This window comes from Mizuhopecten yessoensis, unplaced genomic scaffold, assembly GCF_002113885.1.
Source record: "Mizuhopecten yessoensis strain PY_sf001 unplaced genomic scaffold, ASM211388v2 scaffold775, whole genome shotgun sequence".
NCBI lineage: Eukaryota > Metazoa > Mollusca > Bivalvia > Pectinida > Pectinidae > Mizuhopecten > Mizuhopecten yessoensis.
In genome coordinates, this window is record NW_018403715.1 from 378,763 (window position 1) to 394,653 (window position 15,891).

General features: G+C 34.6%; 1 protein-coding gene across 1 annotated transcript; it reads left to right on the forward strand.

Annotated features, from left to right (window-relative positions):
• The first annotated feature begins 1,981 nt into the window (after nt 1-1,981).
• Nucleotides 1,982-15,537, forward strand: LOC110452765 (CD82 antigen-like). Its single transcript, XM_021501444.1, has 9 exons — nt 1,982-2,045; nt 2,670-2,749; nt 3,665-3,856; nt 6,052-6,126; nt 6,484-6,603; nt 7,562-7,640; nt 8,413-8,573; nt 10,784-10,867; nt 11,811-15,537. The coding sequence occupies exons 2-9, from the start codon at nt 2,693-2,695 to the stop codon at nt 11,886-11,888; spliced, it is 846 nt and encodes a 281-aa protein (XP_021357119.1). The 5' UTR covers nt 1,982-2,045; nt 2,670-2,692; the 3' UTR covers nt 11,889-15,537.
• Nucleotides 15,538-15,891: the final 354 nt, after the last annotated feature.

Genomic DNA, 15,891 nt, shown 5'->3' on the forward strand with positions numbered 1-15,891 from the left:
CTCCCTGATCCGCTCCGTTCCGATACGATACCAGGTAATTAATTGGTGCGGGAGATTAGCAATTTGTATTCTTCGATGTCATCCACGTCAATTGTATGAAGGATGTTAAGAATGTCCTGACTTTTGAAGATGATGATAAGTGGCAGTTTCCTTTGTGGGATGACACAAACAATGTAAATGGCCTGTCACTAGCGATTATGTAAAATCTGTTCATCTCAAATGTAAAAGAAACATTTTATTTAACTCTATATAGATGTGGTTCTTTGCCCCTTGATATTGAAAAGGGTAGGCACGCCCGACCTGTGATTCCTGTCAATACTAGGTTATGTAAATTGTGCAACAATGATGTAGAAAACGAGTATCATTTTTAATGGAATGTATATTTTATGATGATCTTAGATCTATAATTTTAACGAAAACAAACAATATACATCCATATACATTTTTCAATGATATGAACAAGTTTGAACAGTATATGTAATGTGTGAACCAGTTCTCCAAAGAACGCTAGCTACCCAACTTTCTCTTATGTGGAGGAGATGAACTATGTTTCTCCCATATTAAACTAAGTATTATAATTAGATGTGCAGGTATGGGGTGGGGGATATATAATTTCTCGGTAGGGATAGGCCCAAGCACTTTTGTATATATATCTTATCCTGTTGGGGTACATGGTATATATATATGCAAATTATAGTCATGCTACTAATAAAATATTTATCCAGCACAACTGTTTTTACAAAGACTGGTTAATAACATCACTTGTCTGAAGATAGTAAATAGTGTGATTGTTCTTATAACGTGTATAATAAGTCATTTTGGCTAGACACATTTTATATTCAAAGGTATATATGTGTTGTGATTTTATGAACACTACGTGTTTGACACGAAAATAAAATATTTGAACTTGAACTTGTCATTCATATCAACACACTATATATATTGACTACTGTTACAACCCGTAAAAGTTCGGGGAAAGAATAGGTCTGCGGTATCACACTACATGATCGTAGGAGGCGACTAATGACCTTTGACCTTCGGACCTGAAAAGCAATCACAGCAAGCACTATTCGTAAGGTAGCACTGTATGAAGTATGAAATTGCAAAAAAATATCATCATCGCTTTAAAAATGCCTGTAAAAAGGAGTGCGGGTGGGTGGGGTCTCAAGAATTTCCCCCACCGAAGTCTTCTTTGACTGTTCTAAATAAAGCTCTAGGATTGGCTAACAAAAGAGCGATTTAGTATCGGCAATCGAATCACGCATACCAGTGTGGTGTGCCCTAGCGATGCAATACAGTATAATTCAAATCAATGAAACTTTGATACTTGATACTTTTTCACGTAAAAAAACGTTTTCTGTACTTCAAAGAGAGAAGTTGAAAAAAAAATTGACGTACTGGCAAAGTGAAAATTAAAAGTCGGTTTTTTTGCACTTATAAGTACAAAAAATGACACAATGGCATACATAAACCTTTTGTCATTATGTAGTAATCATTAAATATGTTTTCCCTTGCACTTAAATACAACAAAACTTGAAATATGTACTTTTTGGCATTACTTAGTAATCTTTTAATAATCTTTAATTTGTTCTTTTGCATTTCAGAGCAAGAAAATAGTGTTTTTTTTAATGAAGTGTAAAAGTGTAAATCTTTCATCCTGGTGGTGTCTCCCGAGGGCCTTTATACACAACAAAAAGACTAATGTAGCGTTGTGTACATTGGCTATAGCTATCCATATGATAACACGGAATTATATTTGCTTTATAAATACGCGGTTACAACATTTTTGTATGAAATTTTAAACAAGACTGCACTTGTGTTTTGCTATGTAGCCAAACAAACATTTGCAGATTAAAAAAAAAAAGGAAAGAAAAAAGACTGTCTCCGCTGAGCGTCGAACACCTTTTCCCGTTCACAAGGTAAGCGTCTCAGGTGTGTCATCGGTAGGTGAGGCCACAGGTGTGCCGACTGTTTTCTGTACTCTTTAGTGAAGAGTTCCACTTTGTCATTAGCCGGGATTTAAAACAAACTACAAGCTGCCGATTGTAAGTATTCCAGCTACCGGATTGGGATTTAAATACCTGTGCTTGAACTCTATCAATCCGGTTTATATATTTACAATTAGAGATCTGTTCACACTCGGCTGTGATATAATCGTTCAATAGATCCCTTTGATACTCATTGATTTTATCACGGACTTAGATCTAATTCCGTGATTTTATTTACAAATATATCCGGTGTCTCATTTGAAAAATATATGTGTTATGAAAACTTCCACTCGATGTTTTCGCTCACCTGTAGCTACCCTTAGTTTTTATTATATCATTCAGGTATTTCAACTGTTTGTTATGTAATTGTACGTCTTGTAAATAACCACGGACTTAGACAATCTAATTCCGTGATATAACATGAAAAAAATAGTACAATGATTTTTAAAAACAATACTGTGAATTTATTTTTTTTCTCTTCTTTACCCAAAATCATATTAGTTTCTGTGATGTTTAACATGAATAAATAGTATTAACATGTTTTCCTTGGTATTTTAAACACCATTATATTCTTCCATCGATAATAATGATAACAGTTGGCAAAACCCCAAAAAAGAACCGGTTAATTCTGGGTTTTGTAACTTTTATCTCATGACTCATATGTAACACTTTTTGTTTCAGGTTTTACAGACCATCCAGTGACAATGCTGCCCAAAGGTTTACTAAGGGTTCTCCTTGGTATCACAAATGTCCTCTTCTTTGTAAGTCTAACACATTTGATGTAAAGTGAGCTTTGTCGGAGCGAAATACTTATATTAAGATAATTTAGTCCATAAAAAATATATTTTTAGAAAGTTCTACCAAAATCAATATAGTCACAATGTACAAAAAATAAAAAAAAATAATAAACATACATATGCCTCCATGTATATTTTTTTCTATAACTATAAACAGACCAATATAATTGTCATTAGAAATTCATTTCTGGAATATTAACATGCAGTGCTTTTATTGTATTCATGGCTATAAATAGCTATATTGAAACACTGTGTTGTACACAGAGACCTCTCTATGGTCATGACCTCAACTTTCAAAATACACTGCCGTTTGTTCAGGGCATTATCTCGAGCAAAGCTTTATGTAACATATATATATGGGCCTTGAGAATTTAATAATGCTGTGTCTCATACTGAAATAGGAACACTGAAAGCTCAACCTCCATTTGACCTTTGAACTTGACATCACAAATTGAAATATTTCAATTGAAGCATATCTATGCAAATAATTCCTATATTGAGTTCAGATTTAGTATGAAGTACCTGTACAACATTTGACGGCACTTTCTTGTGTATTAAAATGGAAACACTGTGGCTTCTTTTTGACCTTTAACCTTGACCTTTATAAATACCATAATAAACGATTTTGTGACATACTTTGTCCAACAATTAATGCAGAGAGATCAAATTTCTATGCATATGCATCATGGTAAAGTATTGTGTCATGTACCATAATGAGGCCACTCTAACCTCAATACTCGATTGTTTCGTATTAAAGCATGTCCGTGGCAGGGATATCCTACATCAATCTACTGTACAAGTATGTGACTGAGATTTATTTTGTTGTAAGTGCTGTGTTACTTTTATAGCACGTTTTGCATATTTACGATGTATTAACAGATTGCTGGCGGAACAGCCCTGGGTGTGGGCGTGTGGTACTCCATGGACAAATTGTTCATAGCCGATATCATTGGAACAGACTTGTTCTCCGCGGCCTCCTACCTCTTTGTCTTCTGTGGGGCCTGCATTGTCATCCTAGCATTTGTAGGATGTGCAGCCACAGTTTTTGAGAGCAAGAAGATGTTGATATTGGTAAGTAACATATCTGTATGTTCACAAACTTTTAAGCTACATATTGGGTAAATATTTGATCTTGTAATCCTAAAGGAGAATTGATTATTAGTACACAGTGTATCGGTGATAATGGACAAGCTCTGTTACTCAGGATTAATTATCCAGCAGACGTGAAAAACAAAACAGCACATTATGTCCTGATAACTCTATAAACAGTTTTATCTGAATATTTTACAGGAGTAGTTCAAATAATTGATGTGATATTGCATCATACAACTTCTTAACTTGACCTGTTAGTGTTATACATGTAGTATCGTATTTGTCACTTGAGATAGTGAGAGAATATGGTGTCATACTGTAACTTGAAATGGTGACCTGATATGGTGTCTTACTGTAACTTGAGATGGTGACCTGATATGGTGTCATACTGCCACTTACGATGGTGACCTGATATGGTATCATACTGTCACTTGAGATGGTGACCTGATATATGGTATCATACTGTCATTTGAGATGGTGACCTGCTATGGTATCATACTGTCACTTGAGATGGTGACCTGATATGGTATCATACTGTCACTTACGATGGTGACCTGATATGGTATCATACTGCCACTTACGATGGTGACCTGATATGGTATCATATTTATCACTTTAAGTGACCAGATACGGTATCAGACTTGTCACTTGAAATGTAGACCTGATATGGTATCATACTTATGACTTAATGTGACCTGATATGGTAAAATACTGTCATTTGAGATGGTGACCTGCTATGGTATCATACTGTCTCTTGAGATTGTGACCTGATATGGTATCATACTGTCTCTTGAGATTGTGACCTGATATGGTATCATACTGTCTCTTGAGATTGTGACCTGATATGGTATCATACTGCCACTTACGATGGTGACCTGCTATGGTATCATATTTATCACTTAAGGTGACCAGATACAGTATCAGACTTGTCACTTGAAATGGTGACCTGATATGGTATCATACTTGCCACTTAAGGTGATCAAATATGGTATCATACATATGACCTAAGGTGACCAGATATGATATGATACTTGTACTTTAAGGTGACTTGATATGGTATAATGCTTTTGACTTAATGTGACCAGATATGGTATCATGATGTCATTTGAGATGGTGACCTGATATGGTATCATACTGTCTCTTGAGATGGTGACCTGATATGGTATCATACTTGTCACCAAAGGTGACCAGATATGGTATCATATTTATCACTTAAGGTGACCAGATACGGTATCAGACTTGTCACTTGAAATGGTGACCTGGTGTGGTATCATACTTGCCACTTAAGGTGACCAAATATAGTATCATACGTATGACTTAAGGTGACCAGATATGGTATCATGATGTCATTTGAGATGGTGACCTGATATGGTATCATACTGTCTCTTGAGATGGTGACCTGATATGGTATCATACTTGTCACCAAAGTTGACCAGATATGGTATCATATTTATCACTTAAGGTGACCAGATACGGTATCAGACTTGTCACTTGAAATGGTGACCTGGTGTGGTATCATACTTGCCACTTAAGGTGACCAAATATAGTATCATACGTATGACTTAAGGTGACCAGATATGGTATCATGATGTCATTTGAGATGGTGACCTGATATGGTATCATACTGTCTCTTGAGATGGTGACCTGATATGGTATCATACTTGTCACCAAAGTTGACCAGATATGGTATCATATTTATCACTTAAGGTGACCAGATACGGTATCAGACTTGTCACTTGAAATGGTGACCTGGTGTGGTATCATACTTGCCACTTAAGGTGACCAAATATAGTATCATACGTATGACTTAAGGTGACCAGATATGGTATGATACTTGTCATTTAAGGTGACCAGGCTGATATGGTATCATACTTGTCATTTAAGGTGACCTGATATGGTATCATACTGTCACTAATGATGGTGACTAGATATGGTATCATACTTGTCCCCCAAGGTGACCAGATATGGTATCATATTTGTCTCTCATGGTGACCAGATATGGTATGATTTCTATCTCTCAGGGTGACCAGATATGGTATAATTTTTATTTCTCAGGGTGACCAGATATGGTATCATATTTGGGTGAATACCTCGGTATGCTATCATGCTTGTCATTGTGTTGCTTGATGTTGAATAAAGGCATGCTCAATGGTTATTGTGTTTTCTTTTTTCAGTACCTTTTCCTTGTCATCCTCATTCTCATAGTGTTTTTATCAGCTGCAATCATAGCTGCCGTGTTCCAAGGCGAGGTAAGTTATTGAAGCAGTAAAACAGAAGACAAATGGTCTTCGTTAAATAGCATCGCCAAAATTCAAGAGTGTTCAGTGAATTTCTGCCACTGCTGAAGAAGAAATTATTTCATTTAGTGTATATTATCAATTTTACTGTCAATACAATGCATCAAAGATTTAACATTAGCTAGCACACACTATTATTTACATATAAATTTAGCTGTATTATGAATGAAACATTAATTTCTGATGAGTCACAAGTGAGGAATGTTGATGTTCAGTTAAGACAACTTGTTTGGTTTGCAATAGGAAAAGTTTTGGTGCATAACCCATAAAGACCAAATGTTCTACAGTATATGCTGATGTTAATTACAGTTAACAAGTTCTCTGGTAAGCAGAATGCAGACTACAATGAAAAACAGTTATGGCAACCAGGTCAATTCAAATGAAGAAAATAGGAGAATCACAGAAGCCTGGAATTTTGCACAGAAGACGGTTAGTATATTATGCTGTAAAAAGGGAAAGGTTTGTTTTGTGACTTTCAAACTCATTCACCCCTGAAATTTCATAATGAACTTTTCCAACCTTTTAATTGGAAGAGTTCAAATGTGTCTTCAGGGGTGAATGAGTTAAACTGGTTGTAATGTGGACTTTTTATGTGAACAATGTTGTTCTGAAATATAATCTATAAATGAATATTCACATGTGGGTATTTTCGAACTAAGCATTTCCACATTGCAAAATTTTTCTCTAGCACAGTGAATAATCACATTAATTTGTCAACGTCTTGATTACAAATGAGATCCTGTAAGACTTGATTACAAATGAGATCCTGTAAGACTTGATTACAAATGAGATCCTGTAAGACTTGATTACAAATGAGATCCTGTAAGACTTGATTACAAATGAGATCCTGTAAGACTTGATTACAAATGAGATCCTGTAAGACTTGATTACAAATGAGATCCTGTAAGACTTGATTACAAATGAGATCCTGTAAGACTTGATTACAAATGAGATCCTGTAAGACTTGATTACAAATGAGATCCTGTAAGACTTGATTACAAATGAGATCCTGTAAGACTTGATTACAAATGAGATCCTGTAAGACTTGATTACAAATGAGATCCTGTAAGACTTGATTACAAATGAGATCCTGTAAGAAAAGTTTTTCACTGGGCTACAAGTTTGCCATTTTTTACAGTTACAATGTTTCAGCAAAAAAATAAAACCCAAAATTAATAGCAAATTAATCTATCATCATGTGCCAGGACTACATGTACAAGGAAAACTTCGACTTTTACCAATCTATATTAATCGCCTTACAGATCATTTTTCAGAGTGGATCATATAACAGTTACTGTATCAGAAAATCACATGTGGTGCTGTTATTACTCTGCATAGCAGCCTGAATATAGGATTACGATATTAACTGACTCCTTTTCCGTTACAGTTGAGGTGCTGTGCTGTAAATGACAATGGTTATGGTATTTATAGGGAAACACAGTGGTACCGCGACCAAGTCGGTCAGGGTAAGACAATTTCTATAAAAACTGGGCTTTTTTTACGCTTAAGCTTCACGTAAACATCAAAGAGCTGAATAATTAATGACTTATTATGAAATTACCGGTTCATTTAATGATTGAACGTCTGTCAGATTGAAGTTACAGCCAATATGAATGCAATCTGGGTGACAGATAAATGACGTCCGTGCAATCTGACAGATGTTCAATTGTTATATTTACATTTCCTCATACGTCCTGTCTTTATTAATCAGCCTCAAATGGCCATAATATCAGACTGAAAACTTTCCAAACACCCGTCGCCATTAAAAAAATGTAACCAGGCGACAGCTCTTAAATGCAGATAAATGCTCTAATTGTATGTGCAGAAAATTCTATTACAGAAGTAAGAACTTATCTTCCTATTCTGGATGTCTTCGTTGTCTGCAAAACCTGTCAAAATGCGACTTTTATGAACCAAACCAAACAACAACAAGATGGTGGCTTATCATATCGGTGGGAGTGATGCTATCACTGACGCCACAGAAACCATGGTCATGTGACCATTTAATGCAGACTGCAGTTACTGTCTAGTAAAAGCAGGCTGACTTTCCATAGAGTTAATGGAAAATGGGAAGGGCATATGTAAATAAAGCTGCTAATTGATGCTCTGCATGTAATTCTTGCTCAAATAGTCATTAATGCACTTCCTCTTCCATCAAAAAACTTACTTCTTCACTCAGAATATGGGCTCAGATTTTGACTAGTGTATGCAATAATATTTGATTTTTTTAAATTTCAGCGATAGACTTGTCCCAAGTGAATTTCATCCCTATATCTTGTTGTGTGTACTTGGAACACAGACAGAAATACCAGAACGCTGATCTATGTCAGAGAAATCCCTACGGTCCTCCAAACAACCCAGACCCAAACTCGTCCAAAAATGACCACATGTACTATGAGGTAAGTATTTCGTGTGTACTTCATCCTTAGTAATGTTGCTTGATGTTTTCTTTCATCATAAAATTGTTTGGGATGAGTGATGACTTGTCATATTAATTCACATACTTTCGTAACGAAGGCTTCACTGGTCAGGTTGTGTATTAAATAACATCATTCATAAATATCAACCACTTAAGTTCGTGATCACTGTTTTCTATACAGTTTAACCTATCAACTCTTTCCGTATCACAACGCTGGTCTGAAATCTGTACCAGTTGTTATGTATGAGCCATGTAACAAACTGGCAGATTATCAGTGTGATTTTTAATGAGGTATGTGTAACTTGTGTAAGAATTAAACATGTAACTGAACAAATGTTATCGTTTAATGTTGCTGTTATAGGACATGCACATCTTCATTTTTGCATTATGACTAACTGACAGCTGATTATGACTATGAAATCAACCTGTGTTTGGCAATGAACGATGCATTTCATTGTCTTCAAAATACAGCTTTGTAGCGCAGGTCCACAATAGGGATTGATTTTGGATACAAAAATGTTTAGTTTTCTAAATACAGGTAGATTTAATAATGATTTATGGCAAAATATCCATAATTACTTGCAAAAGTTTAAACATGTATTTGGTGATGAATTTTTGAGTGTTCGTATCAAATGCACCTGCCACTACGTTGTTTATATTGGTGACCACCAATACAATCTTGCGGGGCATTTGCAAAAAATAGGTCACATAATGAAAAATGTGTACTCTGCAACTTTTTTCTTATGAACTGATGGGTTCGAATTTTGGCGAGAATTATTTGAAATACATGACTGTTGTGTGCTAATTAGAAGACAGGTAACAAAAAAGTCTCTTGTCGTGTGTACATGGTAACAAAAAAGTCTCTTGTCGTGTGTACAAGGTAACAAAAATGTCTCTTGTCGTGTGTACAAGGTAACAAAAGGTCTCTTGTCGTGTGTACATGGTAACAAAAAAGTCTCTTGTCGGGTGTACAAGGTAACAAAAGGACTCTTGTCGTGTGTACATGGGAACAAAAAAGTCTCGTCGTGTGTACAAGGTAAGAAAAAAGTCTCTTGTCGGGTGTACAAGGTAACAAAAGGGATCTTGTCGTGTGTACAAGGTGACAAAAAAGTCTCTTGTCGGGTGTACAAGGTAACAAAAAAGTCCCTTGTCGTGTGTACATGGTAACAAAAAATTCTCTTGTCGTGTGTACGAGGTAACAAAAGGTCTCTTTTCGTGTGTACATGGTAACAAAAAATTCTCGTCGTGTGTACAAGGTAAGAAAAAAGTCTCTTGTCGGGTGTACAAGGTAACAAAATGTCTCTTGTCGTGGGTACAAGGTAACAAAAGGGATCTTGTCGTGTGTACAAGGCAACAAAAATGTCTCTTGTAGTGTGTACATGGTAACAAAAAGGTCTCTTGTCGTGGGTACAAGGTAACAAAAGGGCTCTTGTCGTGGGTACAAGGTAACAAAAGGGCTCTTGTCGTGGGTACAAGGTAACAAAAGGTGTCTTGTCGTGGGTACATGGTAACAAAAAATTCTCGTCGTGTGTACAAGGGAACAAAAAAGTCTCGTCGTGTGTACAAGGTAAGAAAAAAGTCTCTTGTCGGGTGTACAAGGTAACAAAAGGACTCTTGTCGTGTGTACAAGGGAACAAAAAAGTCTCTTGTCGGGTGTACAAGGTAACAAAAGGGCTCTTGTCGTGGGTACAAGGTAACAAAAATGTCTCTTGTCGTGGGTACAAGGTAACAAAAAATTCTCGTCGTGTGTACAAGGTAACAAAAAAGTCTCTTGTCGTGTGTACATGACATCGGGGATGAGATATTATTTTGTTGTCTCTTAAACAACAAAAGGGACCAGGAAACACATATTTTTGTCGTCTGTAGGCGACAATGGTATGGAGAGACTTGAAGAGTTAACTCATTCACCCCTGAAATTTCATAATGAACTATTCCAACCTTTTAATTGGAAGAGTTCAGAAGTGTCTTCAGGGGTGAATGAGTTACGTATCAAATCTGCAGTAGATGTACAATTTTGGTTTAGAGAGGAGGTACTTGTCAAATGCAATCTTGTTAAAACTAGTAACATTTATGAACAAACTGCAATACATGATAGTTTTGCTTATGAGACACAGTTAATGCCAATGCAGCAATCTCTTTGACTCGGTTACATTTGTATGTGGACTTGACATTATGTTTTTCTCATTCAAGGGTTGTCTGACTGCAGCAAAGAATTTTGGTGAAGAAAATGCCGGAGTTATTCTTGCCATTGGATTTGGATTTTCAATTGTCTTCGTAAGTCATCGGCGTTCCTGGTTTCATGTTTAATATTTACTTGTTACATATAAGGAGATATATTTTTATATTGTTGATACTTATCAATTCGTAAAGTTGTTTTCATATCAGAGCACTAATTCATATGGTCCTATATAAATTGGCATATCTGTGTACAATACTTTAATATACCTGTACTGTATATTTCAATAGAAATTATTGAAAAAATTTACCCAGTAAATTTTCATGTTGGTACCTTTTGACTTTACTGTTATTCTCTAGGATCTGTTCATAGTCCACTGTTCTTTTATAATCGTGTCTATATTTTCACATCTTCTGTAGAAGTTTGATTTATATTTGAAAATGACCAATGAATTGACAAATTACTGTAGTTATTATAGGAGTGTTTCAATTGGGTCGCATTCACGTATCCAGCCGGGTTGAATTGGTTCAGGCGGCACAAAACTATTCCATGACAAGCGAACACACTTTGCCCTAATTGTAGACAGAGCTAAGAATGCACGGTTTCGGAGAATAATTAATAACATATCAAGAATAACAAGTCCTCCTTTCATGCATTCACTAAATTATATAGCATATCTTAAAATTTACATGTGGATTGATCTCGTTTAATGAAGAAGTAACACTAGCTAGCAATAGTCAGCATTTTAGTTTCGGTCAGGTACATCTGAACCCCTCAATCTATATGTACCGCACATTCCTGAGGTCAGCCTCTGTTCAGAGCTGAGTCTGTCGCTTTCTTTCAGGTTACGCTAAAGTGGCCCTGGCATTGCCCTTACAAATCAGATCCAGACTGCAAATAATTACCCTCCATAGGTTTTATTGTACATGTAAACATATTTTATTTGATACAATCAAAAATAATTTGACACAAAGTTACAACAACTCATAAGACATCTTCCTTGAAACACATAAATATTTAGTTTGTCCTTTGCTTTTTCAGATCGCAGGTATTGTTTTATCCATCCTGCTCTTGAGACAAATGTCTGAGTTTGATCCAGTCAGCACAAAAGTTATTTGAACCTGAGCATTTGCTGTTCGTTGGATGAAGTGCCAAATCACCATGACAGTACGCCTTAGTGGAGAGGTCTTTTGCATTGCAAATAATTGAAGGCGCATCAAACAAGTTGGGTTACAATCGTAGCAAATAAATCTCTTGTTTTATGGTTATTTCATTGAGAAGAAGCAATATTCTACAACTGTAAACAAGTTTTTTTCCTTCTTCTTCTTAGAGAAAATATTTACCTGGAGAACAAGTCATATTTAATACTCGAGATTTGAACCAGTATGATAACTATTTTTTATGTTATTCACGTTTCTGAAGGCATTTATTGATATGACCTACTTACTTGTACTGATTGGAGCATTGACGTTGCTTTTCTTTATTATGATGCCTTCTCAAAGAGTTTGGTTGTAGGACTTACTACTAATTAAATAAATTTAATATAAACGTAGACATGTTAATCTGCTGTAAATTTATAATATTTTCAATAAAGGCCATTTCGTTTGATTAAACTAAACTTTTAAATATCAAATAGTTTTAAAAAAATAAAAAAGTAACATTTCAGCAATGTTGATCAAAAGTAAACACTAGATTGCAAAATAAAAATAATAATAAAAAAAGAATAAGATGGCGCAATAAGTAAAATCATTGGCATTGTGTAGCTAGATCAACAGTTAAAATCATTGGCATTGTGTAGCTAGAACAACAGTTAAAATCACGAAAAATTGGCCACAAAAGATCAATTGTTAGAGTGTCTGTAAGAAGACCGTGACTTTGTTTGAGATCTTTGACTGGGTCACGTCAAAAGTAAAAGAATACTGATATGTGGCTCCCCTAAGCCTTCTCCCAGTGCTGTCCGTTTTATGGCACTCACTAAAACAGTAATAATTTAGATGTGATAAACATAAAGAAAGTAAATTTGTCTGATGTGATTCTTTTTAAAAATCATGAATGAGACAGCAATATGAAGTTGAAAAATGGTGTGACCTTGGTGCATTATAATGATGGCTTTTTTGACAATACTAAATATCTGTATAATCTTATAAGTAGGTAAATGAAATGTCATTTTACCTAATGTATAATCTGTTTTGTGGTAGACCGTAGTCATTGTTTTAAGATAACAGCAATTTTCTAAATAAATGGCAGATTTTGTTTTTCTTGGAAATTTAATATGTATGTAATTAATTTTTGAGAACCTCTTTGATCTAATTCAAGACTAGGTTGAGTGTTTGTGTTCTATGTTCTTAATTCAATCAAACGTCCCCTTAGTCATATAAATTATGTATTAAACAAATTGCTTTGTGACATATGTATGACCTAAAGGTCAAAGTTCAGAAGAGAATATGTATGTTGTAATTGTAAATGTTTTTTTTATTGTTGCCAATGAATTGTGCTTTGTCTTAAATTGATAATTTTATCTTATATGAACCAAAAGGCCATGTGAACCTGTGCTATGGTGTAACTTCCAACGTTTCCTTTAAAATACTACTAGTCCAGAACTGCAGAAGGGATTTTGACCTAATTTGGCATCAAGCTTACAGGGTTAAGGAATTAGTTTTGTCTTTAAGAATTAACTCCATTAAGTACACCTGAAGTAATTTTGACCTAATTTGGCATCAACTCTCCCTTGGAAACAAGAGTTCAATGTTCTTTACAAGGCAGTGCCCAAAAATTAGAAATATAAATAAATATTTAAAAGACTACTCCCTCAGTGTGACTGAATGGATTTTGACCTAATTGGCATGGATTATCCATAGGCCAGATAAATCAATGTTGTATTAATGGAAATGTGAGCCTAAAAGGGCAAATGTAGATGATTTTTTTAAACAAAAACACACCTTAAGAATGGGAGAAAGAATTTTGATCTGATTTGACAGAGTATCCCTGGGCCAAGATAACTCAATGTTGCACAGAATGCAGACATTTTATACTAATTCTCAAGTCCATCTCATTTTGAACACAATTCTGTCTTCATTCAGTTAGTACCAGAACCATGGAAGGCACACTGATTTTGTACAAATGTTCCTGTCAATTGACTTATCAAAATGAAGTTATATTAATTCTTGAAGTCAATAAGAAAAGCTAGCATGTGCTACCATGATCTTCTGGTCTATTTCTAGTAACAGGTGAGAGGTACAGGCCCATTGGACCTGTTGTTTATGGATATTATGTTGAATATTGTGAACATAGAGCATTGTTGGTGACTGTTGTTTAATATTGTATGTTTTGCAGCAGTATTTATGGATAATGTGACAATTTGTTATTATATCATATTAAGTCAGTACACGTTCCCTATATATGTATGTCGCGGATACACAGATGTCAAAGATCATCTCGAATATCTTATAAATATTCAGTGGAATTAATTCACTAATATATTTGTGAATCAATGCTTTTTGTAGTTGTTTTGTCATTATCAATACTGTAGTTAACTACAAAGTCCATTTCTGTATTTGATGAGTAAAGAAATCTTAACTCATTCACCCCTGAAATTTCATAATGAAATATTCCAACCTTTGATTTGGAAGAGTTCAAATGTGTCTTCAGGGGTGAATGAGTTAATTCTGTATAATGTATTCAAAATTGAGTGTTAAATAACCAACATCATATGTGTGTAGAGGAATTCTTTCATTCTCCATCTAAGGTAAAGACAAATAAAGTAATAGAGCAGAGAAGTGACTTCTGAAGCCAAGATCCCATAACTGTTATCATCCTTTTTGCAGATTATCCGGTAGTTTCGGCAGACCGTCCTCAAACACAGCTTTATGGTGATTAATTTAAAGTTATAGCGATATATTTGATAAAAAACATCCTTTTGTGTCTCTATGATAATGATAATATGATAATTAATGTCAGTTTCTTGAAATATGAAGTAATTTACTAATTATATAAAGTGCTAGGCGAAAAAATAGACACCGAGCAAGTGTAAAATATGAGGAATTTACAATTATAAAATTTTCATCAGGATTTTAAGAAGAATGTCAGATTGTTAAATTCATTTACATTAATGACTGCATTTTCATAAACCAATAATTTATTATCTTTATTATAATTTCCTGTCAATAAAAATAATCATTTTGATGTAAAAATTCATGAATGACCCAACCCTATTCTCAGGTGAAATTCTTCACATCTGTTGGTAAATACTTTATTCAAGACACATTTACGGGTATTTTATTTTGAAATAGTTTTTAAACATGTCATTTATAAAGCTTCAATCTAAATAAACAAACTTCACTTTTAACTTAAAAATAATCATTATTACGACTCGGAGAAGATGGATGAACATATATGAGCACTAACTTGCTTTTTTCCCTCAAAACCTTTCATGACACTTATAAAAATAATTTCAAGGAATATTATTAGAAATAGAATATTATTGTAGGCACTGTGTGCAGGGTATTAACATATTATTTAAACTATTAAAATTAAACGTTGAAAATATCCATAGAACATCCCAAGGTTGTGTGTAGAGGGGATTGGTGTATATCTATGTTGGTATTTTTCTCCCTCTATCCAGACTATACATTTACTTGTGTTATAATTGCAAACGTATACCAAACCAGGTAGATTTTCTTTTTTAACAGCAGTATTTTATGATGTTTTTATACAGTTCCTTGCCCATTTCCAGGGTTATATTTGTCCATTAAAAATGTTATTAATAGCATTTTTGTCTTTGTTCTTACTTGGTTGGTTATGAGTGGTTTTCACATCTTAAGACCTATAACAATAAGAGTTTCAATAGAAAGATGAAAAACTAGAACAAGAGGCCCATGGGCCTTAACGGTCACCTGATATATTTATACAGAGAGTTGATTTTGTTTTTAACATGAACAGAAATATTATTCAAAGTGACAAAAAACAACAAAACCACCTTATTCAATATCTAGCATACAGATTTCAGACTAAAAAGTATTTGAAACTAGCACCTCTGATTCTAAACAAGGAAAATGAAGAAATTTTAGCACACTGACTCCTTTGAGCCCCCGCCTTCAGCCCTTGGGGGTAGGGCTGGCTCAAA

Coding starts and splice junctions, on each gene's coding strand:
- LOC110452765 (XM_021501444.1), top strand. CDS start 2,693: ATGCTGCCCAAAGGTTTACTAAGGGTTCTCCTTGGTATCACAAATGTC. Junction 3,857..6,051: donor GCAAGAAGATGTTGATATTG/GTAAGTAACATA, acceptor TTCTTTTTTCAG/TACCTTTTCCTTGTCATCCT. Junction 10,868..11,810: donor TTGGATTTTCAATTGTCTTC/GTAAGTCATCGG, acceptor TTGCTTTTTCAG/ATCGCAGGTATTGTTTTATC.